This window comes from Monodelphis domestica, chromosome 8 (assembly GCF_027887165.1).
Source record: "Monodelphis domestica isolate mMonDom1 chromosome 8, mMonDom1.pri, whole genome shotgun sequence".
Lineage (NCBI taxonomy): Eukaryota > Metazoa > Chordata > Mammalia > Didelphimorphia > Didelphidae > Monodelphis > Monodelphis domestica.
The window spans coordinates 18431924-18459707 of record NC_077234.1 but is presented as its reverse complement, the minus strand read 5'-3'; the positions used below and the strand labels follow the sequence as shown (position 1 = coordinate 18459707).

Below are 27784 nucleotides of genomic sequence, written 5' to 3'. Positions count from 1 at the left end.
CCCCCCTTCTATAATAGACTTCATCTTGAGTTAAGTTTATACCTAATGGACTGTCAGGGGAAAATACAAGAGTATTGATTTCTATCTCTCACTTGCAATAATACTCCATGTTCCTCTATTTAACTGATGGTGCTTTTAAACTTAATGTCCATCAGTATTTTTTTTTGCTTCATCTCTTTCTTTATTCTGTACATTTTTCAGTTTTCTAAAATGAGCAAGAAAAATCCATTTTGATACCTTTCAGCAATGGTTCATTGAGTTGCTCTGTGGGTTTTTTTTTTTCCCTCCTTGGATCCCAGATAAAAGAGAGCAGTGATGGAGGCTACTTTTCCACTTTTTTCATTCCACTATAGATTCTTCATCCGATTCATTACCTTTGGGCTCTTCTTGTTTTTCCAAACAAGCTCTGTTTTTGATGGAAACCCAAATCTGAGCTTTGATTTCTCTATCCTGAGCTCTTTAAATATCCTCATAGCAGGATCCAAGTCTTCTTTCCCTTCTGGCTCCACACCATGGCTTGGCCTCAATGAGGGCACTTTCCAAATGCACCCACCCTCTAGACTTTGAGTGTCAGCAAATTCTTCATCACCCACAACAGTCAGATCCTCTTTGTGTTGTCTTGCATGTAGCTGACACTTCAATATTGCCAACTGAGTTGACTTTGTGGGTTTTTAGGGTTTTTTTCTAATGCTGATGTTTGCTATACCAAATCACAACCCAGTAAAGATATCTAAAACCATGCATTTGGCACCACTCTTTAACCCAAGTTTAAAGTTCAAACTTGTCTCTAGCCATGGTTCCCTGATTTTTCTGACCTGAGCTTCATTTCGTGGAACCATGTATCCTAGAGATTCATTCTCATTTGCTATGGCAAAAGGAGAAAAGTGGTTGTGTCTTTGATGAAGCTCCAAGCAATCAATACTGGGTTTTTGTTACATGACATAAATAAGTCATTGATTTATTCTACAGAAACAAGTAGAGCTATTGCAATATTATCATCAGAAATGCTCTGAGTCACACATCAACCACCAAGAAATTTACCCACTCTCTGTTAGCTTTTTTTTAATTTAAAAACTCTTATGTGCCATCTTAGAGTCAATATTGTATATTGGTTCTAAGGCAGAATAGTGGTAACAGCTAGGCAATGGGGGTTAAGTGACTTGTCCAGGGTCTGTGAACAAGGGGATGACCAGGAGCAAAGAGAAATCTGAAGCCTGAAGAGATGCTGAGAAAAGGAGCAAATGGGGGGGGGGGGATGGGATTGAATGCCACCCAGGCTCAAAATCAGTTGGAGCCAAAGACCCAAAGTTCTTCTTATCTGGGACTGTGTGGAGCTGGGTGGAAGAAGTACCCATCTCAAAACCCTTTTGTTTGAACTGAATGAAGATCTCAATGCCCAACTGAAGCCAACCTTTGGGACAGAGACTCTCTTTTTCCCTTAGGGGAACCCAGAGCATATTCCCTGAAGAGATTTCCTTGGTCAAGCCCTCAAGAGTTATTTAGGAAAGAAAATCTCAGGGACTTCCCCTTCCCTCTGCCTTTCTTTTTCCTCAGTCTTTCAACAACTCTATACCTGAATAAATTAGACACCTTGAGTTATACCAGAAAATTGATTGTCTGTGTAGTAGGAAGGGAATTTCAATCTATCAGTTAAGCAGGAAGCAGTGGGTAACAGACTTACCCTTTAGTCTCAACTGATTGACTCCATTAGTAACTGCTCAACTCAGTGAAAGAAAGAGGAAGTGCCACATAGCATGCAGTCCCCAAATAGCTGTTCAGTGGTTCCTTCCCTTTCTAAGTCCCCTTCACTATTACAGGTCACACAGCTAAGAAGTATCTAAGATCAAATTTGAACCCAGGACCTCCTTTCTCCAAGCCTGGATTTCTATCCACTGAGCCACCTAGCAGCCCCTTATCAGCTTTTGATCTAAAAAAAAAAACATAAATGTAAACTGAGGAAGTGAATTCCAAAGTCACACCCCTCTCATCATTCTCATAATTTTACATTTGTATTTCATGCACCAAAACAAAATCTAAAGAAGATGTATATTAACTCACTCACTAACCTCTGCTTTAATTCATAGTTTAGATTCTTTAAAGTTGATGTCTTTACTTTATCAATCCATTGACTATTCATTTAAGTATTTATGGTGTGCCTGGCTCTGTTTGAGAGTGGGTATAGTTTTGTATGTACTTACAAATAATAATAGCCAGATTTATATAGGATGTTGAGATTTATAAGGGGTTTTACAAATATTGCCATATCGATCCTGAGCAACCCTACAAGATTGGGGCTATTACAACCCCCACCCCATTTTGCTGCTGAGAAATGTTAGAGCTGAGAGAACTTAAGTGACTTGCTTACATTCTCACAGCTAGTCAATATCTGAGGAAGGATTTCAATTCAAGTTTTCCTGATTCTGGGTCCAGTCATTGTGCCAATTGGCTTCCTCGCACATAAACTCGATCATGGACTTGCCTGGAGTGGACCTGTCCAGTCTTTTCAGGAAGCTTCCAAACTTGTGAGCAAGACTGGAAATCATTCCCTCATTTTGCAGTTGAGAAAAGATATCTCAGAGGGTGAAATTCACCCAGGATGGGTGTCACCAAGACCAAACAAGGAGCTGAGGATCCTGAATAAATAAGGACCAGTTAAGTAACAGTGAAAGCCAGTATAAGACATGTAGTTTGAGAGCATGGATTGCTAAGTTATCTATGTTGTTGTTGAGTTGTTTCAGTCATATCTGACCCTTTGTGACTTTGTTTGGGATTTTCTCTAAAAAATGGATTGATCTGCCATTTTTTACTCCAGGTCATTTTACAAATGAGGAAACTGAGACAAACAAGGCTACTATGACTTGACCATGATCACACAGTTACTAAGTGTCTGAAGCCAGATTTGAACTCAGGAAAATGAGTTTGGCACTCTATCAACTACACCTAAGCTATCAATATAGCATTTAATTTTTTAAAAAAAGAAAAAGAAAAAAGAATGGTTTCAAAGAAGGTAGGCTAGTCATTTTGCAAGAATGAGATGACAGTATAACTCAGTGGAAGTGTTTATTGCATCCAGGAGGGGGAAGGGAAAGAAATATGGAAACCTGGGAAAATATTTTTGAAATAAAAAAAGAAAGAAAGATGACGGATGAAAAACCTGAGTACTCCACAGGTAGAGAATATTAAGAAGCATAGAGGAAGTCTCTATCCCATTGGGTAGCAGATTTACATGGGCAGAGTTAGTGTAAAATGAAGAGGCATGGAAGGCTTGTAAACTGGGCATTGAAGGATGCATCCATATCAAGGATTCACTGAAAATTCTGGAGTTTTTGAATGAAAAGAAGCAAAAGTTTAGGTCTGGAAAGGAAGTTAGGGTCCGTACTCGAAGGCAGATTCTGCCTTCAACTGTTAGAGACTTATTTCATGCATATTTGTTGATTGAATGGCATGTCAAAATGGATCAACAGCCATCTGAGGATCTCAGTTCTCATTTATCATCTAAGAACTTCTGTAGCACCAGTATGACACAATGGGAATAGCTTAGATTTGGATTCAAAGTCCCTGAATTCAAATCCCAGCTCTGCCACTTATGCCACTTAGGACAAGTGGAGAGTAGTAAGGAAAAGAAAAGATTGAAGGGAATAAGCATATAAAGCTCCTAATAAATGCCAGGCCCACTTTTTACAAATATCTTAAACGATCCTCACAACAACAACCCTTAGGAGGTAGGCGCTATTATTATTCTCATTTTACAGTTGAGGAAATTAAGGCAGACAGAGGTTAAGAGACCTGTCCAGGGTCACCCAGCTAATAGTGTCTGAGAATGGATTAAAACTCAGATCTTCCTTACTCCCAGTTTAGTGCTTTAACCATTGCTCCACCAGCTGCTTCATTTAACCATTCTGGTAAACCTGCCCCAAATCCTTTAACTTCTGGGCCTCAAATTTCCTCATCTATAGAATGAAGTGGCTGGACTAGATGGATTCTGTGATCTGCAACCCCAATCTCCTTATCCTTTTTGAAAGCACATGATCCAAAGACATGGTGTTTTTCACTCCTAATCTCCATGTGGGAATAATTATACTAAAGCATTAAATTATTTAACCTGGTTTGCTTGAGTTATGGCCATCCTCTCTATAAGACCAGTTAATACTCATCACTGCGTCTCTTAGTTTTCCATCTAATGCCCAGGTCTTTGATGAAAGAAATTGAAATATTCTTTATACAATGCTAATTCTTTATAAGACATCTGCTTGGAAAATGAATTGAGTGAAGAAGACGAGTCCAAGGTCAGAGATGTTTATGTGGATTACTCCTAGTTGTGCTAAAACATTCTTTTAAAGGGATTCGACATTATTTTCTTAGTTTAAAAAAGAAAAGGAAAGCATTGAACGTAAACTGTGTTTGACCTCCGCTGTTGGTGCCTTTATTTTGTTTAAATCACGTTTAATCTGACACTCCCCGAGGTCGAGAACCAATTGAATGCCATTACTATCACGTCAAGAGATGATTTTTACAATAATATGGTCTTGGTGAAACAATTTCATTTTTTATCATTCATTTCCTCTTCAGGGCTCATTTCTGGAGCCTCTGTCCACACAAAGCCTTTCGGTACAAGCTCTCCGGTCCTTGTGGGAGAAGACACAGATAAAAGGGACTCACAGTTTTGAGACTGCAATGATACAATCCACATTTCCCCAGAAGAAGGTAAGCTATTTCCCAGAAAACACAATTGGAGTCCTGGATATTTTGTCAAATTGGGTTTCATATTTATCTTTTCCCTTTCTTTGTATCACCTGCACCTTGCACAATGCCTGGCACATTTTTATTGCGGTAAAATTATTTTCAGTCATGTCTGACTCTTCATGAGCCCATTGGGGCTCCCTTGGCGAAGATACTAGAGTGGTTTGCCATTTCCTTCTCCAGCTCATTTTACAGATGAAAAAACTGAGGCAAACAGGGTAAAGTGACTTGTCCAGGTTCACACAGCTAGTAAGGGTCTGAAGCCAGGTTTGAACTCAGGAAGATGAAGCCCAGGGCTCTATCCACTATACCACGATACCTAATAAGCACTTATTAAATCTATCTTAACTGATTGAATGACTGGCTCATTGAATCATCCTTTGTTCTCTTCCATTCATAGCCACAATTAGCACAGGGATACAGGAACTGCCTAGGATGCCCAACTTAGATGGTCCTGCATTTTTTTGCAGCAAAAAAGAGCAAAGCCCTTATTTAGAATGAATAATTAGATCAAACAGAAGCCTACCAGGTGGCAGGTTGCCTCTCCCTCTGTGGCAACACTCTGATGTGACCCATCCCTCTGCTCACCCCTCAGTCACTGCCAGGTCCAAAATTCCTGCTACTTCTCTTTTTGCATTGTGCTAAATACCTGCTTGCAAGAGTTACAATAATGGACTGGACATTGTTAGATAGAAGGATAATCGGTTGGGAGTCAAAAGGAACCTTCGAGCCCATTTTGTCCAACCCTTCCGGTTTCCAAGTGAGGAAAGGAAGACTGAGAGAAAGTAAATGATTTCTGCAAGATCACATAGCTAGGTGGTACTGGAGACTGAGCCCTGCAAGTGATAAGGACCTGAGTTCAAATCCTTCCTCAGACTTGACCAGCTGTGGGTCCCTGGGCTAGACTCCACCTCTGACTGCCTCTGGTTCCTTTTTGTAATGAGTGGGTCATAATAGCACATCTATCTCCCAGAGTGGTTGTGAGGATCAAATGTAAAGCTCCGAGCATAGTGACTGGCATACAGTAATCACGATATAAATGTTAATGAGGAGTAGCAGCAGCAGTAATAGTAGTAGTAGTAGTAGTAGTAGTAGTAGTAGTAGTAGTAGTAGTAGTAGTAGTAGTAGTAGTAGTAGTAGTAGTAGTAGTAGTAGTAGTAGTAGTAGTAGTAGTAGTGGTAGTGGTGGTGGTGGTAGTGGTGGTGGTAGCAGTAGTAGAGTAAGTAGTAAGCAGATCCCTTATTGTCGGGCAACACAACAAACCTTTATTGTGGGAGCTGTTTCTAGGTGCCAGGTACGGTACCCGGTGCTATGAAGCACAGTAAGTAGGAGCAAATGAGAGGCACAATGCCATAGTGGATAGAGAACTGGTCTCGGAGTCCCGAAGATGCAGATTCGAGTCTTCCCTTCACACGTCCTGCTGCTCGGCACTGCGTCTGTCCGTCCAGTGACTTCTCAGTGTCCCAAGCAACCCACTAAGACTCCCGGATGCCGAGAGGCTGTGCCCTGGCCCAGTAAAGAGTGTTTCCTCTCTGGGGAGCCGCCCCAGGTCCAGGCCCTTTCCCTAACATTAACATCTGAGAGGCGGTCTGGCATCGTGATCAGAGTTATAGCCAGAGGAGTGCCGAGCTGGGTCCAGCACTGCTTCTGACTCGGCCTGCCGGAGGCCAGTGGCTGTCCCGCAAGCTCTCCGTGCCCTGGGTGGCTCTTTAGGACCAGACGGGGCAGAACCATCTCCCGTGGCCATCAGTAGACGTTCTCCCGCCTAGAAGTCTCTAAAACGTTGAAATCTCTGCTCTGGTCCAAAATGAGAAAAAAGAAATGGCAGCTCTGCTCCCTCCCCAGGGAGCCTGCGGAGGAACACGCCCCTACCTGGACCCACATGACTTGGCTGCCACCTGAGGCTCTGCGGGAGCAGGAGAGCCAGTGGGGGCTCGGGGCCATTAGCGCCCATTTTCCTTCCTGAACATCTGTGGCGGCTGGCTGCTCTGAAAAGATAGCGGAGCTTTATGGCTCTCCTCCACCCAGGACGCGTGATCCACGTAGAGGAAGTCAGCGCCAAGCCAGGCTTCTCCACCTGCCTTTAGCTGCATCAGGCAACCTGTGAGAGGCAGGATGTGGTTTTATCTCTGTTTTCTAACAGACCTCCCTGAACCCCATCAGCAATCCGAGCCCCGATGGGCCCAGCACTGTTCTGGGACTTCAGACACAGACAGGGACCAGTCCCTGAAGACAGAGTGGCTGTAAAGCGTGAGCCCCTTGAGAGCAGGGGCGTCTTTGCCTTTCTGGGCGGCCCCAGTGCTTAGCACAGTGCCCGGCACATAGTAGGTGCTTAACCAATGCTGGTTGACTGACTTTGCAAAGCTTAAAACCTTAAATAAATGCTTTTATTTATCATTTTTGATTGAATATTTTCTATAACTACCATCACCCTACTAATTAGAGAGGCAGCAGAGCACAAGGCTTGGAGCCAACAGTAACAATAAAGTGTATTTCTAGAACTCTCTAATATTGGCCAAGAATGCTATCTCATTTGAACCTCACAAAAACTCTAGGAAATGGGAAGGAAGGAATGAGCATTTAAGTAGCCTCTACTGTGTGCCAGGTACTATGCCAAATATTTTTTATAAATATTATTTAATCCTCATTTATAACCCTGATTCCCATTTTACCATTGGGGAAACTGAGGCAAATAGCGGCTATAACATTCCCAGGATTGCATAGCTAGTATCCCTATGAGGAACCTGAAGCAGAGAAGTTTTCTGTTTTTGCTATGGGGCATACAAACAGTAAGCACAAGAGTCAGAATTTGAACTCCCATCTGCTTGCCTCTGACTCCTCTAGCATTTCACCCACTATGCCACTTAGATTCCTAGAATCCAGGAAAACCAGGTCTGAGTCCCTCCTGTCTGGCCATCAGGGCTCTAGCCCTCTCTCTAAGACCTTGAGTTGCCTAGAGAGTTTTCTTACCTGGAAGTTCTGTGAGCCAATGGGAGCATCAGACCCATTCACTTCCCACTGTGCCACTCCACCTGTCCTAACAAAGACCCCACGGGCCCCTTTGTAGCTATAGCTTGATTCTCGCTCTATTGATCATGCTGGCCATCTAGACGGCTGGAAGAGAGGGAGACCTGATGGGCTGCCGGCTCCTTCCCCCTTTCTCCTTGGGGCCGGAACACCATCTTTACTCCAACCATCAATGTGCTAACACTTCTCAGGCATTGCCTGAGTTCCTCTATTCCCTGAAGCACAGTAAAGATTGTTTAGTGTCTGTCCTTAAGCTCCCTCCAGGCTGCAAATTTCTCTTTTATGACTATCAGCTTCTGTCCTTCAGCTTCCTTCTCCCACATTCTTTTAGAGTCGCCCTTTCTTTAATTTTTAAATGTCTTTTCTTAAGCAGAACATTCCTTCTAATTTTTCAGTTCAGATCTGAAACTTGGTCTATAACTTATATTATTTGTCTTTGCAATGTTGAATCCTAAAAATAATAGACTAAAACTGTATCGGAGCTACCCAGCCTGCCTTCCTCTGGTGTTGGGGATTCTATACTTGGAGGTTCGTGGACTTATTTTTTTAAATACTTTGACAATTAAATTGCGATATATTTGGCTTCCTATGTAATGCTATGAATTTTATTTTAGGCATTTAAAATTAGGATTATTAGAAAGGATCCATAGATTTTACCTATTACGACTCTACTATTAGTAGAAGTTAGTATCATTCTACTATTAGTAGAAATATTCTTTTTATAAATATCATTTCTACTATTATTTTAGAACTAATATAAGAAATATTATTTTTACTATTAGTAGATATTAGTATTATTCTACTATTAATAGAATATTTTTAGAAATATAATTTTATGATTATTTTAGAATTATTCTTAGAAATATTTTACTATTATATATTCTACTATTAATAGAATATAATTTTAAGAAATATTATTTTGCTCTTATTTTAGAATTATTATTATAAATACTATTTTTAATATTAGTACATACTCTGTTATTGATAAAATATAATTTTAGAAATATTTTACTATTATTTTAGAATTATTATAAGTGCTATTTTAATAGTAGTAGATATTCTATTAATAGAATATAATTTTTATAAATATAATTTTGCTATTCTTTTAAAATTATTATTAGAAATACTATTTTAATGTTACTCCATATTCTACTATTAATAGAATATAATCTTTAGAAATATTATATTAGAATTTATTATTAATACTGTTTTTAATATTGGTAAATATTCTATCGATAGAATATAATTTTTAGAAATACTTTTTTAATGTTAGTAGATATTCTATTAATAGAATATACTTTTTAGAAGTATTATTTTACTATTTTTAGAATTATCATTAGAAATACTATTTCAATGTTACTCCATATTCTACTACTAATATAAGATAATATTAATTAGAATATATTCTATTCTATTATATATTGTATTATTTAATCATAGTTATATAATATAATAATTATATTTTATATTATATTATATTCATAGAATAGAATAATAGAATATAATCATTAGAAATATTATTTTAGAATGTATTATTAATACTGTTTTTAATATTGGCAAATAGTCTATTAATAGAATATAATTTTTAGAAATATTCTTTTACTATTCTTTTAGAATTATTATTAGAAATACTATTTTAATATTAGTCAATATTCTACTATTAATAGAATATACTTTTTATAAATATTATTTTAGAATTATTATTAGAAATGCTATTTTTACTCTTAGTGGATATTAGTATATTCTACTATTAGTATATACATTTATTATTTTTAATACTATTATATTTCTACTATAGTAGAAGGGTTCTTGTTTATATGCAAGAAGTATGAAGCACCACTCTTCTAATGGAAGATGTTAGAATTGCCTTCTAATTTTTTTCTGTTTTTTGATAGGGTTCTAAATAGGCCCCCATCAGTGAAATCTCATATTCTCTTTGGGAAAGGGAGGGAATGTGTGTTTTGAAAAACATTTTCAAAATGTTTAGTAAGGGAGAAGGTCAAGATGGGGCAGTGATCAACGGACAGAGTAGAAGTAGCAAAGGAGAGCTTTATCATCTTGGTTAAAGTTGAGTGTTCCTAAAGAGACTGAAGCTTACAAGTGGAGAGAGAGATATAAAAATGGCTAGATGCTCCCTGGCTTCACTGGATTCTTGAGTTATTTTATGGTCTAGTTGGGGGTAAGGCACAAACATGCATAAAATCAAGTAGGAACAAGGAACTTTTTGAATGTTCAAACTGTTGCCCGGAGCAGTAGCCAAGCCCAAGAGCTCTGGGGAGGGAACATGGCGGTCTGATTCACCACTGCTGGCCATATGAAGGTGAAATCCATACCTCATTGCTTTTGGGATTTGGCTTTTGTTTGTAAATGCTGACAAACCAGAAGTGTTAAAAAATGAAGCAAAACTCCTCGGCTGAGTCATTGTGGAGTATAACACTTGGCCCACTTTCCTTCTGGATTTAAACTGCCAAAGTCCCAGTTAAAGACAGCCTCAAATATTCCAGAGAGTCTTCCGCAGTTGTGAAATCTGTTTGCTCCTAGTAAAAACTGAAGGGAACATTTTTTTCTGCATACTCACGGCTATATTTATGAGCACCCATTTTTCCTCACATTTCTCAACCAATGATTGTTTTACTTCAAGGAAGTTGAGCCACAAATTCAGTTTTTGAAATGCCTTCCAAGTCAGCTCTTTAGAGTACACGGGTCACCATGGCTTAAGAATTCAGCAGCAGCATTCTCCGTCTGACTGACGTGTAGTTACATGTTCCCATCCAGAGGTCTCTGGCCCTACAGCTTCAGTAGCTCTCAAAGACTTTCCATGCTGTGGCAAACCGTAAAACAGAGATCTTCGTACTGAGAAGGAAACGAGCTTCTCGATATTCGATATTCGCAAAGTTATGGTCCAGATTTTTCCTTTTTTTTTTTTTATTAAGAAGTCATGCTCGATGGAATTATATAAAGTGTATTATATAATGGCCAGTGCTTCTTTAAAAGTCACCAGAAAACAGTGGCTTTTGTTGTGATTATTTGCCTAATATTTCCCTTCTGTCAATAATCATTCAATCAATATACATTTATTAATCACCTACTATGTGTCAGACAGACATATATTCCCTAATATATGACAAAATAATATAGCATAGTATAGTATAGAATTATAATATAATGTAATGTAATATGATATGATATAATATAATATAACATAATATAACATAACATATATAATATACTATACTATACTATACTATACTATACTATACTCTAATATAATATAATATAATATAATATAATATAATATAATATAATATAATATAATATAATATAATATAATATAATATAATATAATACTATAATGCAAAAACACTCTCAACCCTCAAGAAGTTTATAATCTAACAGGGGAGACAATGTGTAAACACATATATACAAAGCAAGCTCTATGCAGGATAAATAGGGAATAATTAACAGAAGGAAGACAGCAGAATGAAGGGGAATTTAGGAAGACTCCCAATAAAAAATGGGATTTTAATTGGGACTTAAAGGATGTTGGGGAGGTCAATAGGCGAAGAAGAGGAGAAAGAATATTCCAGGCATTGGGAAGAGACAAAGAAGATATGCAGAGCCAAGAGATGGAGATTCTTATAGATGGAAAAGCCAAGAGGCATAAACTAGTAAAGTGTAAGAAGACTGGAAAGGCAGGAGGCAGCTAGACTGAGAAGAGCTTTGAATAGCAAATAGAGCTTAGTATTTGATTGAATAACTTCATTCAAAGCCTAATATGAGGTGGTCAAACTAGGTAACTTCCTACAAAGGGCCAATGTTTACTATTTCTTTGTTATAAATGAACATTTTACGGTCAGAGTTATTCCACTGCCCATATCATGTATTTATTTTTTCATAAGTCAAGTTGTATGTGTGAAGGCTCAGTTCTTGGTGATAATAATAGCACACCAAAAAATGCAACTTTTAAATTCAGTTTTCTGCCTTTTTCAACCTTTCTGGGGACACACAGATGCTTTCCCCTAGTTTTAATCTCCATCTTTGAGGAAAACCAAAAACCGACGTTACCCAAATACTCAAATGGCTCTAAATCGAGGATGTTCCTTCTGATATTCTCCCTTCATGCCTCCACGAGGTCCTGCTTTGCTGGGTACTCATAGAGAGGAGGCGACCAGGGTTCTCAAAGACTATGGCATCTAGGCACAAGCTTTGGCAAATCCTAGCAGGCTAGAGAGACTTTGAGGGCAGCCCTAGACTGAATATACTTTCCTAAGACCAGCCTATCCAACTGAGAAGAGGTTCATCATTAGGAATGACCACAAAAAGAATACATGAAATGTATAGAATACTTTAAAACCGACAAAGTATTTTAAATATATTGTCACATTTAAGCCTCATAATATTTGGGAGAAAAGAAACAATTCCACCCCACTGCTTGACACAAAAACCCAGGCTTGCAATGCCGATATTCTCCCAGTGATTCTATATAACTGCATGAAGTGCAAAATCACAATCTTGAAGGATATTTATATTTGAAATAACTCAGATTAATGTAAAGATGCATAGTAATACTTGTGACCTGTTGTTTTTGCTGCTGTTGGGTTGTTTTCAATAGTGTCTAACCCTTGGTGACCCCATTTGGGGTTTTCTTGGCAAAGATACTGGAGTGGTTTGCCATTTCCTTCTCCAACATATCTGAAAGATGAGTAAACTGAGGCAAACAGTGTCAAGTGACTTCCCCAGGATCACACAGCTAGTAAATGTCTAAAACTACTTTTATATTAGTCTTCCTGTCTTCAGGCCTGGCACTTTGTCCACTACACCACATAGATGCCCCATATGACCTGTAGCTTAAGGCCAACAATGATTTATGTGCAAAAAGTGGGATAAGGGAAAACACACACACACACACACACACACACACACACACACACACCTCTTCAGGAAATGAATGCTAAGGAAAAGAGATGAACTAGACAGACAAAAAGCAAAAGTAAAGGATGTCAATTAGGTTCTTCAAGAGCTTTTCTTATACACATGAAATATTAAACTTAGATCTCCAGCACATTGGGCAAATCTTCTCTGGGCAAGAATTTCCAAGGATGAGAAGTAATGAACAATCCTTGACCTGCAGTGTTGGAGACAAAGCCCATATTGTTAAGACCATGAAACCACTAAAGTATTAAAGAATATAAGATTGGGGATTTGTACTAAGCAGTCTCCATTCTCAGTGGGGCATAGATTGTTTCCACACAGATTCATTATTCAATTCTACACATTTATCGGTAGTGAATCATGTTAGTAGTCATTACTAGTATACTTAGAGTAGGTTACATTATTAGATTACTAACATACTAGTATTAAATGAGTGATTACCTCCGCAAATGCCTTCCTTTGATGGCTGATCATGTTGTCAGAGTGGCCTTGGCTTCCCAAAGACCGGGCCACAAGAGAACAAACTTGAATACAATCTGCCATGTTGGAAAGACTTCAGGAACAACCCCAACAACAGAATACCGCCCAAACATGAGTTTAGCTAAATGCAAAGTTCCTCAGTAGAAAGGTTGGCCAATAAGTAACGAATTATTCAAATTATGAAATCTGCTAAGGCGACCTGAAAGGCTTACAATCGTCACTGGCAGAACCAGTAACCACATCAATGAAATCAGATTTTTTAATGTATTGACCTGTATTGAGTAGGACTATGGAGGTATTAAAACAAAGAATCTACTCTGTCCAACTTCAAGCTTAATGGCTTGACAGATCATATTTGGAAAGGTGGAGGAAAAGAAGGAATAGATTCTATGCAGAGATAATAGGCTGAAGAGAGGTAGGGAAGAGCATGGAATGTTCATTAGATGAACAACTCATGCTAAACTGGTCTAGAGGGTATGTATTTGAGAAGAATAGAAGATAGGGTTTGTTATGAAGGGTAGAGCCAGACTATAGAAGGTCTCGAAATCCATACTGATGAGTTTATATTTTGTCCCGCATATTGGAATGAGATATTTTGGGGAGGAAAAAGAAATAGAAAGGAAGAAACCAAAGGAAAAAGTGACTCCTTGGATGTGAAAGGCAGCTGAAAGATCCATGTCTATTCTAAGACTATGAGCCTATGAAAATGGTGGGACCATTGATGGAATCAAAGAAGTTGAAGGAATGACTGATTTGGGGGAGGGGGGGGAGAAATGTTTGGTTGAAGATACATGTTGAGTTTGAACTGACTGTAGGATACCCAAGTGGGAATATTAAGTAGACAGCTGGAAGCAAGTATGGACTAGAGATAAAAAACTGGCCCTGTGCAGACACTAAATACATGACCTGAATCTCATCAGTGCCATGCTCTCGTGATAAGACATGGAATTCTAGAAAGCATTAGGAATGTTCGGGGTTTCCATTATCTAAACACAGGATTATTTTATCATTGTTTACATACTATCAAAAATCTGGTTAATGTATTGAAGTTTTATCATCTGGGCTTGATTTAGGAAGAGAGATTGAAGACTGTACGAGTCCCTCAGAGAATAGACTTAAGCTTGATTTTCCTGCCCAAATGCTCAAACCCTCTAGTGACTTTTTGGATTTGATAGCATCACTAAGCTTGGAATTTCAGTCTATATCTAATTCCCTATGTCCTGTTAGTAGTTTCGTTTGGATTTACTGTTTCTGTTTCTTTTTCTGAATGGCTTCAAACCAATAACTGTCCATTGTACGTGACTGTTTAACCTCATATAATTTATTGAGTTCACATGATTTGGGAAGTATTCTGGACCCTAAGAACAAGATTCACTTCTCATATTATAGAGACCCCTTGGTTTATAGTCATGATTCTTAGATTCACATTTGGGAAATGAAAAAAAAAATGATTTTACATGCAACGAAAAGGCATTTGGTACTAATATATTCTAGCACTTTATAAATATAGCATTTTTCAGAAATGATACGACTGACTTGATCCCACAAGTACTGTATGGACTACATGCAAGGCACTGGGTTAGCCAATGGGAAAAACAAAGACAAAGGAAAAAAGCAATCATTGCCCTCAAGAAGCTTAAATTAGACTGGGGCATATGAGCAGGAAATTTTTTTTAATTTTTTTTCAAACTTTGTATATCAAAATAAATTACATTTTTCTAAATGTCTCTCAAGTCAGGCCATTCTGCAATAAAGCATATCTATGTTACTATAATTCCGTACATTCTACCATGGCCATCCAGATGTTATACATCAGCATGATTCAGGAAAACACATTGATTCTGTAGTTTCAGAAAATAGTTGAAATTACTCTGTTCCATAGAGGATGAAGGAATGAAATCACTCTGAAATGTTGTGGGGGGTGGGGTTTCCCCTTAATCTGATAATCATTTGGGATCTGTTTTGTAAATAATAAATCATTGATATGTATATTAAACAAAAATTTTTGACCTTTCTATCATGATTGTAATAATGATAGTTAACATTTATATAACATCTTAGGGTTTGCTAATTATTCTCCCTATATGTTATCTCTCTGGATCCTCACTATAACCCCATGAAGAAGGTGCTATTATTATCCCCATTTTACAGATGAGACAATTAAGGCTGAGAGGGCTTAAATGATCTGCTTGGGATCACAGAAGTAGTCTGGGGCAGGAATGGGAGGCAGGCATTTTTTACACTCTCAGACTAGTGATCCATCCTCTGCACCTCACTAAGAGAGGCAGGTTTAGCTCTGACATTAGCTTCAAAGTCTTAAACATACCTTTCTTCCTTGCCTATCTCACAGTAGAAGAAATATTATAGGTATAAGCTCTTTGAAAGTTGTAAAGTGCTTTATCAATGAATAATTATTAATTTTATTTATACATATAATATAATTATAAATTATAAATTTCAAGCAGTTGCTTTGAGAGGATGGACATTCATTCCAGTGAGGGATGCCTTTTTCACAGCATTTGGAGGAATGGAGTCTAGAGAAAGAATTCCCTTTGCCACTATAATCAGAACAAATTTCTGAGCTCTGCAAAAAGGCAGCCTGACTATTTCAGTGTCCCAGATCCCAAGACACCCCAAATGGCTTTATTATTCAGCTTGATCAGTCACCCCATTCACCAGTCTGGCTGGAAATGATTTTGAGTTATTTTCCAAAAATGAAGTCTCCCCCCTTTTCAAAGGATGAATCTTTTCTGCCACAGATGCTCTTCAGAACAATGGGTCCCAGTTTCTAAAAGCAATTCCCTAAAGAGTTCCAATAATGGTTCAGAGCAGGGAAATCTCATTGGAATAATGTGTAGCTTCCAAGGTGACTCCTTTGAGTGGACGGTCCTACTAGGTCTGATTAAAAATTGCTCTTTCAGTCACATAATTTTTGAAAGCTGTTTTTGATGTCTGATATTCTATAGTTTTGTGCCTCTTTAGACTAAGATCTCATCTATCTTCCCAACCTGTTGGGGGAAGACTAAATTGATCAATGATGGTATAGACTGTGAGCAATTTAAAGTCAGAAACTGCCATTTGCCTTTCCTTAGAGTTTTAGCACAACGATCATCACTTAGTAGGTGCTTAATAAATGCTCTTAGACTAGGCTTGGCTTTTCCTTGTGGAAGCTACAAGCTGTGTGTTATTCTGCATGCCTTCTATTAAGGATAGTGTTTGTCTTCTTCATATTAAAAAGTAAAGGTTGAGTCAGTCAGGTGAATCAGTGGATAGAGAGCTGGATCTGGAAAGGAGAGGTCCTGGGTTCAGATCTGGTCTCAGATCCTTCCTAGTTATGGAACCCTGGGTATGTCCCTTAATCCCAATTGGCTGGCCCTTACTGTTCTGCCTTGGAACAATGCTTAGAATCAATACTAAGACAGAAGGTATGGATTTAAAAAAAGAAGTAAAAAGTAAAGGTCGTTTATAGAACATCTTCTTCCACTGACTTGCCTTTCCAGGCCACAATTCTATCCACCAGCATGATGTTTCCTCTAACATCAGGGCAGTTTTTAAAACCTAGTATAATGCATCCTACTTTTCACACCCCTCTAGAGACGATGCCGTAAATTCATTGAATAACCCAATCCACCATCTAGCAACTGGGTTTTATTTTATTTTTTCTTCTTGTGTCTGCCCTAAATCCCTCATGCTCCATTTTAAGTTCATTTATTCTTATGATTTTCTCAAAGGTGATAGAAAACATCTGGTCACCATCCCCTAGCAAGCCATGCCTCCTGTACTCCAGAGTTGTGTCGAAGAACCCTCCAAGTTTTCTCCTTCCAAGCTAAATAATCCTAGCTCGTTTAGGTTTTCTTTGTAAATTGTATTCCCTAACCCTTTAATCATTTTTGTGCCTCTGCTCTATATCAACTCGAATTATCCCCACATCCTTCTTAGAGCCAGAACTGGAGGGAAAAGGCTGTTTATGCCTCTCATTACATACACCCCCTTCCCTTTTGTGCAGCTCATTATTCCTTAAATCTGTGCATGTCATTTTACACCCTTTAATTTAGGCATCTCATTACAGCCTTCCATTCTCCATCTCATTATTTCCATCTTTTTATTTCTCTTTTCCCCATTCCTTCCTTCTGTTCTCACGTCTTCTGAAGTCGATGTCTTTATTCAGAGCATTCAGCCCTTGCCTTTATGCATCTCATTACTTCCTTCCTTCTGCACAGGTCATTACGCCCTCCCATATGGGGGCTTCGTTCCCCCCTCCCCGCTCTCCTCTCTTTGCCGAGTCTCTTTCTATACCAAATGTGCATTTCACGGCCTCATCCATTCTCCCACAACGCGGCATCCTTTCTCCCTGCTTCTTATCGCTCCCTGCCCTTCGCCCCGCTCGTTCCCTGCTTCCATTTCCAAATCACGTCCCATCACGCCCCATTGCACACGTCCAACTCTACACCCACCCCATTAGGAAGCCCCGTTTGCCTGTCCACGTACATCTTGTCCCATTTGTTCCTCTCCTGATGGGCCTGTCCAGCTCCACGCGGATTACTATGCCGCCTGTGTTCTCCTGTCGTGGCAGACTCCCGCGGATCTCATTGCATCTTTTCAAAAACTTGGAGGTTTGGCAACAAATTAGCAAGTTCCCAAGGGCAGAACACATCCTCCTGCGCCTTTCTGAAGCTACCTACAGGCCCCCCATCTTCTCTGAGCAGTGTCCCAAGAGCCCCTGATTCACTTTTCAGGGACGCTGAGAAGAGATGGAGCTAGTTAAGGGAGCAAAAGGATTGGCTTCAGGCACAGAGAAATGGCCTTGCTTTAGGCTCGATGGGGAAACCAGTGGGAAGGGGGGAAAACAGCCACTTTCTCCCTAGGATTACCTCTCGGGTTGTGTAACTGCCTCGACCCTTGAGGAAGTTGTTGTCCCATTTGATATCGGCAACTTTTTATCATATGCTTATTAAATATCATCAAAACAAATGTATGGGCATAGGAGTCACATCCAGTGCGCTCTCTCCTGATGGGAAAGTCTTTAATTTGATACTTTAATTTGAAGCCTTAAGACAAGAGTTTATCTAACTCAATAGGCTGAGGGAAAATAAGCATTTATTAAGCACCCAATGGATGCCCACCTCTGTGATAAGTGCTTTACAAATATTTTATTTTATCTTCACAACCATCCTAGGACATAAGTACTATTGTGATCCCCATTTTCCAGGAAAGGAAATAAAGCCAGACAGAGAATGATTTGTCCAGGGTCACACAGGAAGAATCTGAGGCCAGATTTTAACTCAGCTGTCATTTGTACCACTTAGTTTCCCAATAATTCCAACCCTTATTCTGGGCTTATTTTATAACTCTGATCTTAGAGACCAACTTTGCACACAGATGCAATAAAAATTCAATGAGATTTTAAGTGTCAAGAAATTTAAAAATAAAAAAAATTTAACTCCTCACCTTCCATCTTGGAATCAATACTGTGTATTGGTTCCAAGGCAGAAGAGTGGTAAGGGCTAGGCAATGGGGGTCAAGTGACTTGCCCAGGGTCATACCGCTAGGAGATATCTGAGACCAGATTTGAATCCTGGATCTCTCATCTCTAGGCCTGGCTCTGAATCCACTGAACCATCTAGCCATTAAATTTTTTTAAGTGTAACCATCACTCCATTACTTCCCCACCAAAAAACCCATTTCCTCATTGATACTTAAAATCCCACCATTAAAGATTCAGCTTTGTTTGCTTTTAACATGGTGCCTTTCTGCAATCTCTGTACAGTCACCTCATTTGCCACTATGGTTACCAAAAATTAACTTTAGACCTGAGGATGATTATACACTGGAATCTGACAGATTCATTAATAATATTGATCGTAGAACCAAAGATTTAGAGCTAGAGGGGACCTTAGAGGCTGATGAGTCCAACTCTTTCATTTTTGAAACTGAGCCACAAAAAGGTCAAATGATGTGCTCAGGGCCACAAAACTCTTGTCCACTGATGACCTCTTCTTCCCATGGCAAGGAAGTGAGTCTTGTTTCCTGTAAAGTCAGCAGAGCAGGAGTTCACACAAATTGGTGGCTCTTCTCCCAGGATTTTAGTCCTACTATCCTCTTCTGGTTTGTCTCCAATCTCTCTGACATTTTCTTGGTCTATTTGTTGAATCATAATCAATGTCCCAACACCTATGAATGGTGTCCAACATCTCCAGAACTCTGTCCTGGACTACCTTCTCTTTTTTCTCGTTAGTGCTTCTTGAAGGCTTCACCAGCTCTTATGAGTTTAATTATTGTCCCATATCTATATAGCCAGCTCTAACTTCTCTTGTAAGCACCAGTCATTCCTCACTAGCTTCCTATTGGTGATTCAATGGATAGAGCACTGAGTTTGGAATCAAGACTCATCTTCAAGAGTTCAAATACAGCCTCAGGCACTTACTGGCTGTGTAACCCTGGGCACATCACTTAATGCTGTTTGCCTCAGTTTCATCATCCATAAAATGATCCAGAGAAGGAAAATGGCAAACCACTCCATTATCTCTGCCAAAAAATAAATAAATAAGAGATGAAGATACAAAGAGTTGGCCCAAACTGAAATGACAACTTTGAACCTTACAAACTCATTGTTAACATATCTAAAACAGAGCTCCATATCTTTTTCCACACACCAGCCTCTCTTCCTATTTCTGTTGAACATCAGCATTATCTGAATCATACCGATCCAGAACTCAGTTTTATCCTCACATCTCCATTCTCCCTTACCCCTTCTACATCAAAGTAGTTGCTATCTTTCTTAATTCTACCCACGCAACATCTGTTTACTTCTGTGTATTTCTTTCCACTCACACAACTATCGTAGTTAAGATTCTCATCACTTAACACCTAGATTGTGCAGAAGTCTCCTAATAAGGTTCTAAACAGTTTTCTTGTGATGAACCACTTTGGCCATCTGAAGAAAGCTGTGGATGCCATTCTCAGAAACATGTTTGTAATACATAAAATAAAATAAATATGATTACAAAGAAAAATAAGTATATTTAAATCCAGTTATCCATTTTAAAAAAATAAAGTTTACATACCCCAGATTAGGACTCATACTCTAGCCTCTCCCCTCTCCAATCTATTCCCCCTACCAACTTTCAAATGGATATTTATAATGCTTATATCATTCACCTGATCTGCTCAAAAACCTTCACTGGCTCTCTAGGGCCTTTGGCACAATATATAAAAATCCTTTGCTGATCATTCAAAGCCTTTCACAATCATTTTTCAACATGGATTTCTTTTTTCTTTTAACCCTCACTTTTGGTCTTCGTAGGAACTTTAAGACAGAGGGGCAAGAGGTAGGCAAATGGGACTAAGTGACTTGCCCAGCATGATACAGTTAGGAAGTATCTGAGGGCATATTTGAACCCATTTTTTGGACCATTTTGTCCTATGAGATTGAGTTGAAATTTAAAATGATGACTTTCTCTGAAGCTCAGTTCTTAAGGAAACCATGGTCCCACCCCACCAGACGTTAGCATCTGCACCCTTCTCCAACTGGCAAGTATATACTTATTTGTTGCTGAGTTGTATTCCCCCAGTAGAATGTAAGCCTCTTGAGGTCAGGGCTGAGTTTTCCATTCTGTCTTTGTATATTTAGCCCCTAGAACAGTAGCTTGTGCATATTAGGTGTTTGCTAAATGCTTGTCACATAGGATCAGTACCAATCTCTTCTAGTGCCAACTCAAAGGAAGTTCTAGATTTTCCTGATACTGACCCTTCAGGGTCATTTTGTCCTTGGCACAGATGCAAATGACGGCTCGACATAATGGGTTCTGACTTAGAGGAAACTGACTTGCAAAAAAAAAAATCAAACATTATTTGGAGTTCTTGTTCTCTATATCTTACACTCGTGATGTTTGGTTTTTGAACCTCCCCCTCCTCTCTTCTCTCCTTTTCTTTTTACTGATTCCATATGCTTGCAAGTTTGTTCTTTAATAGACTGCCATAGTTAAACTCTCTCAATTTTTACTGCCAACTTTCCACATTCTGTTATTTTTTTCCTTTTTATTGTTATTAGGTGAGTAAGAAAAATGAGCTTTTCAAACTAAATCAAACATTTTAGCACGTTCATCAAGTCATACTTGAAAGAATAATGGGGTCCTTATTTCTAAGATGAAACAAAATAGAGGGCTAAGTTTTGAGGCTCTAGGTACATACCAAGGGACTCCTCAATTCTCGAGGCCACACTTCACCAAGCGTAGGAATGAATCCCTTTGAGACACATGGCTAAAATCAGCACCCAGTCAAGGAGAAGGAAATGGCTTGAATTAATGAAGTTCTTTTCTCCAAAACATTGAGATATTAAAGAGAGGAAGAAAACAGTCTACCCAAGCATACCTAGTTCTCTCGCTTCAGGTGTGACAGAAAAATGGAAGTAATTACTTATAACACATATGAAATGTGGGATTCTAATCACTAAGGCAGTGAGGCACCAAGGAAAGAAAACTGACTTTAGTCAGAAGACTTGGGTTTGAATCTTGCCATTGTTACTTTTGTGTGACCTTGGACAACTCTCTGAAACTCTCTGGGACTGAGTTTTCTCATCTGTAAAATGAGAGGATTATACTAAATGGTCTCTCCCAATTCATAGTCTTACAGTTAATTATAGTCTTTGTTTTTTAGACTTCATCTCCTTTCTTTGACGAATTCAATTCAGTGAACATTTACTGAGAGCCTCTTATACACAAAGCACATAGCCAGGGACCCAGTGCTCCTGTCCTTGAGGCACTTATAGTCTTGTAGGAGCATAAGAAAAATACACAAAAACTATAGCAAGAGATGCTGGGTATGGGAGACCTATGCTGATGATGTCCCCAGTTTCTAGTGTCACCTCAAATGGGTCTTTATTCTATGTGTATGTGTTTACCTCACCCTTCTCCCATAGAATATCAGTTCCTTTTTCATTTTTGCCTCTATGACCAAGGTCTAGTCTACTATCTGGCACTGATGGGGTACTTAATGAGTATTTATTGAATAAGTGAACAAACACACAAACAAAATGCTATATGAGGTCCACAGTGGAGGGAGTCAAGGAAGACGAGGCAGCATTTGAGTTGGACCTTAAAGAATTTATAGGAATTCAACAAAGAGGAGAGAATAGTAGCCGGCTTAGCACATTAAATTAACCTAAATCTCTTCCCCTCTTTCCTTTCTAAGTCTCATCCCCACCCTTTGATTGGGATGGGAACTCGAGTCCTGACAGTATAGGTATAAGGAGAAGCCTCTAGCTCTGGAGCATCTCAGAAGATGCTTGCCTCCAGTCCTACATGACTCCCTAATCCTAGCATTAGTGAACAGTTTAAATGAAGACTCACAGACAGGAAAGTAAAGGGTAAAGCAAATGGTGGTTGGTTGGTGGTTGGGTGGTTGGTTGGTTGGTTGGTTGGTTGGTTGGTTGGTTGGTTGTTTGGTTGGTCCTTCATATACATAGAGGGCCAAAGGACATCATTAAGTCAGGGTCAATGTATGGTATGTCCAACTTTGGCTGATTAGATCAATAGGAGTTCAGAAGGTTCTACCAGTCAGGCACAAAAAAAGGTTCCAGTATAGATGGCACAATGCTGTCTTCTAATAAGCCATATCTGTAAGTCCAGAGAACCCTTTTTTAGGATATTGACATTTTATAAACACACGCATATGCACATACATGCTCAAAAATTATAAATAGGGACAGCTAGGAGGCTCAATGGATAAAGAGTCAGGCCTAGAGATAAGAGGTCCTGGGTTCAAATATGAACTTAGACACTTCCTAGCTGGGTGACCCTGGGCAAGTCACTTAACCCCAGTTGCCTAGCCCTTACCTTTCTTCTGCCTTAAAACCAATACAGCATGTTGATTCTAAAACAGAAATTAAAATTTTTATTTTTTAAAACTATAATAATAATAATAGCACAATTATACAGTATTTTAAAATTTACAAATTGCTTCAAATATATGATTTTTTTTGGTCTTTGCAAAAGCACTGAGTCTGGAATATGCTATTATGAAACCATTTTACTGATGAGGAAACCAATGTTCATGGAAAAGGCTTAAACAGTTAGTACCTGTAGCAGGATTCAAATCCAGGTCTCTCCTGATGGCTAGTCCAGCAGTCCAACCAAAGAACCACCCACCTTTCAGTAGCCACAGGCTATGTAGTCATAGTTCTTGATGAATTACTCCTATGGATTCAGAGGTTAATTATGCTATTACTAATTTTTACACATTCACTAAAAAACAATTAAAGCACAACAGATATTAAGAGAATAAAACTAAAAGGAATTTTTTTTAAAGACCACATGGTCATTCTTTTCATCAAACATAAAATGAGAACTAAGAATATAGTCATAGACATGGAGTAAAAAAGAGTATTGACTCTTGAGGAAAAGGACTTGGGATCTAATCCCACCTTTGACATTCTTTGAATGACCCTGGTCATATCACTTCACCTGCTAGGCCTCTGTTTTCTCCTCTATTAAATGAGGGATTGGACCTCTTTTTTCTTTCTTTTTATTGTTATTAGTTGAGTAAGAAAAATGAACTTTTCAAACAAAATCAAATATTTTAGCACATTCATCAAATCATACTTGAAAGAATAACTGAGTAAGAAGAAACAAAATAGAGGACTTCCTTTTGAGACTCTAGGTGCACCCCAAGGTCCTCCTTAGTTCTCCAGGCCAGACTCTGTTTTCTCCTCTATTAAGTGAGAGAATTGGAACTCAAGACTTTTGTGTATTTTTTTTCCCAGTTGTAGATCTGAAAGGGATCACACTTAGATCTCATTCCAATCATCCATATCTGTAAACATGGTCTCAAAATTCCTATGTACCTTAGCCAGCAAGGATTTATTAAGCACCTACTGAGTTCCAAACACCCTATGAGGCATTATGGGAAAAATCAAAAAGATATTTCCCACCACAAAGAAGCTACAGCCCACTGGAGGAGCAAAACATTCTCGATTTGAATGACAGTTACATGAAAATGATGAAGCTGACAAATGACGGCCAGTGCAAGTGTGTTCCCATTGACCCAATGGATGATGCACGTAAATCACTTTGAAAATCTATAAAAACTGAGTTATTGCTATTTTTGTTACTATTATTTTCTGAGAGAACCTCTGAGAACCCAGTGAGTTACTTTCTCCATTATTTTGCTTTTCTTTCATTTCCATGGTAACATGTTTCAGAAGTCTGAAGACCAAAACGTTTTGGAACCAAGCGATAGACAGTTTTGAAATGTACTTTCCTTTTGCATCCATCCATGGTGCTGAGCCTTCATGTCCCATAGAAGAGGAATTCAGTCCCATGTTAATGACTATGGAAACATTGAGTTCTTACTCCTATGTGAGTAAATTGAGGACTAAATAAATAAAGGGGAAAACCCTCTCTTGTTTGTGTTACTCAGACCAGCCCGGAAATATGTGCCTGCATCGATTGAGCTCAATGCAGGCACTCACAGCACATTAGCCAATCCTAGAGTGTACCTCGACTCACAAATCACTTTGGAACAGAATTTAAATCCGCCAGAACTTAAAGTCCTTCCAGATGTACGCCACTCTCATTGATTTCTGGAAAATTGCTTCACAGTTCCCTTTCAGCAGACACTGATGATGTTATAAGAACCAGAGACTCTTTCCCCTCCTCTTCAGGCTCCATTGTGTTGACTCATGCTGTCATTTGTCAGCAAAATAACACTTGTAAGTATCTTCTCCCCTTTCTCGGCTGCCCGGATTGTTGGGTTTTTTTTGTTTTTTTTTTTAATGAGGCGTAGCTAGACGATTATTCTATATTTCCCAATTCCTTTGTCTATTAATATTCTTTTGTGAAAGGAGGGGAAAATTCTCATTTAGTCATATATTCAGAAAATATTTTTTTTACTCTCCCCAGGACATTATTCACCTTTTTAGTTGAGTCCTTGTCTTTATATAAAATAATAGTTTTCGCCTATGAGGGGACTTTTTTATTTTTTACTTCTTTTTCATAGAGTTCATTTGTTTTGAGATCGGATTATGTTATTTCATTGGTATAAGGGACTCCCAGTAAGGGAACTCTCTCCACCCAGGATGATCAGCAACTGCTGCGTTGTGGAGAGAGCCTAGAGCAATATGGGTGAACGTTTTCAAGTACAGAATGCCCAAACTGCAACTTCAAGCTGCTTTTGAGCCCCTTGCATTACCCCAGAGAGAGGAGGGAGGAAGTGCTCACTTTGAAAGACTGGACAGAGGGCAAAAAATGTCTCCTGCTGCTGAGAAAAGGGAACCAAGCAGCTCCCCGAGTGCCAATACTTTGCCAATGCTGGCCTAGAGATATCGAAAAGTTAAGTGGTTTCCCACTTCCACAGGGTCATGCTTTCAAAACTCAACTCAGGGGTCTGCTAGATGTCTCTGTGGATTGAGAGCTGGACTTAGAGCCTAGAGTTCCTGGAATCCAACTTGGCCTCAGATATTTCCTAGCTGTGTGACCTTGGACAAGTCACTTCAGCCCATTGCCTCGCTCTTCTTGCTCTTCTCCTGTATTGATTCTCAGATGGAAGATATGAGTTGTTGTTGTTGTTTAATCAGCTCCAATCCCACCTTCTGCAAGAGATTTCCCCTACTCTACCTCAGAAGCTAGCGCCTTCCTTCTCATGTTGCCTACCTCCCCCTGGCTGTATGTCTCCAACATGTGTATAGCTATCACTATGTGAGCATTAGAATGTGCACCCTTTAAAGGCAGAGCATACCTTTGCCCTTTTTCCTGTCCTCAGTATTTCTTCCTCTCTAGGAGGGGGGACTCAAACCCAGGACCTTCTGATTCTAGGAGCATTTCTCTTTCCACACACTCCACCATGCTGCCTCTTTAGGGGACTGAAGCCTGGTTTGGAAGGAAATCAGCTGGTTGTCTTCTCTCTCAGAGAGTTGGCTCGTGCCCTGTAGATGGCCCATCAAAGCCACCTTCTTCTCTTGCTCATTATAGGATACACATTCCAGCCTCTGAGACATACTAGCTGTGTGACCCGAAGCAAAGCACTCAACTTTCAGGACTCCAGACAGAGTCACCAACTCCTCCTTCATACAAGTTCCTGAGCAATCGTTAGGAACAAGGCTTTGTAGGATGATACCCAGCTTTAGGGAGCAGTTCTTGTCTTACTTGTCTTCTACACCTAGAGATGACTCAATCTTAGCACCTTGTTAGCAATAATAAAGTAGAGAAATCAGGAGGCGGCTCAATAGCTTCTCACCGTCCATGAGCAACAACCTGGCCAAGACCCAGACGTTGCCCAGGTTTATGCCTATACAGGAGTTTCTTCTTCCATAGAAACTTGTCTCCCAGCCCCAATTAAATGTCTTAAAAAGCCAATATCCCAATCTGGAATTTTGCCGAGAGAGTTATCAAACTGTGCCTACCCTTAGATCCAGCAATACCACTTGTTGGGTCTATTTCCCAAGGAGATCAGAGGAAAAGGAAATGAACCTCTATGTTCCCAAATATTTAGAGCAGCTCTTTTTGTGGTGGCAAAGAACTGGAAATCGAGGTGATGCCCATCAGCTGGGGATTGGCTAAGTTGTGGCGTATGATGATGATGGAATACTACTGTGCCATAAAAAATAAAACAGGAACTGGTTGTTTTTTTTTTTTAACCTGGAAAGACACATGAAATTATAAGTGAAATTGGTAGAACTGAAAGAACATTCTATACAGCTTTTATTAATTAAAGTAATGTTTGAAGACTAGCCTGTGAATATCTGCTCTAGAGAGAGAACTGATAAGTAGAAACATAAAAGAATAATTTATATACACCTTTTTTTTTTTGAGAAGTGATGCCTTCTCTAGTGCAGGGAGGAGAAGGAGGGAGAGAGATACCTGGGAATTTTAATATAACCAACAAACAAAATAATTTTTTTTACATTTTGAGTCAATATAAGGACCCCTTTCTTATCACTCCAGTCCTGAACTCCTAATGATGGCTTGGAAGATTCTATCCTTTAAACCTCTCATAACCAGTTTTAAAAAAGATTCTAAGTTTTCAACATCTGGAAATCTCTAGAAAGAAATCTCTTTCAAATTCTAGAACTATTTTCAGAATTTCCAAAATTACTGTTGGTTAACTGAATGAGGCAGTATGAATACAAGGTATAGTAGATATGGATGCAGAGAAACTAGGTTTAAACCATCTGAGTGAGTAACCTTGAACAATTGACTTAACCTCTAAATTTAGTTTTCTCATCTCTAAAAACATTGGAATTGAACTCAGAAGTGTCAAACTTGGGACTTCCAAGAGTGCTGCCCTAGCCAGATTAAAATGAAATTGAGAAATGTTTAACAAAAGACATAAAAATACAATACAACATAAATAATATTAATTTGTGGTTTTCTAAGACAATCTGTGCAAATCTGGCCAGAGACCCTTTCTAGCAAGTCACTTAACTCCATTTGCTTTGTTTTTACCCTTCTGTCTTAGAGTTGTTACTAAGACAGAAAATAAGGGGTTAAAAAGATAATATGTGACCCCAGGGACCCATTTCTATTTGAGTATAACACCACTGATCCTACATCTATAATTCTAAAATTGAGGAATTTAATTGTGGTCTATTTAGAGAATGCCATGAAGTTTG

The 27784-nt window shown here is 38.9% G+C and overlaps 1 protein-coding gene across 4 annotated transcripts in view; it reads left to right on the top strand.

The window, feature by feature from the left end:
• The window catches only part of VEPH1 (ventricular zone expressed PH domain containing 1), a 232780-nt gene that overhangs the window by 181419 nt on the left and 23577 nt on the right, over positions 1-27784 (top strand). For all 4 annotated transcript variants that reach the window (XM_007502316.3, XM_001363287.4, XM_007502315.3 and 1 more), the window contains one exon: positions 4570-4704. In XM_007502316.3, the coding sequence (XP_007502378.2) occupies positions 4570-4704 (135 nt within the window). The remainder of the gene's footprint in view (positions 1-4569; positions 4705-27784) is intronic.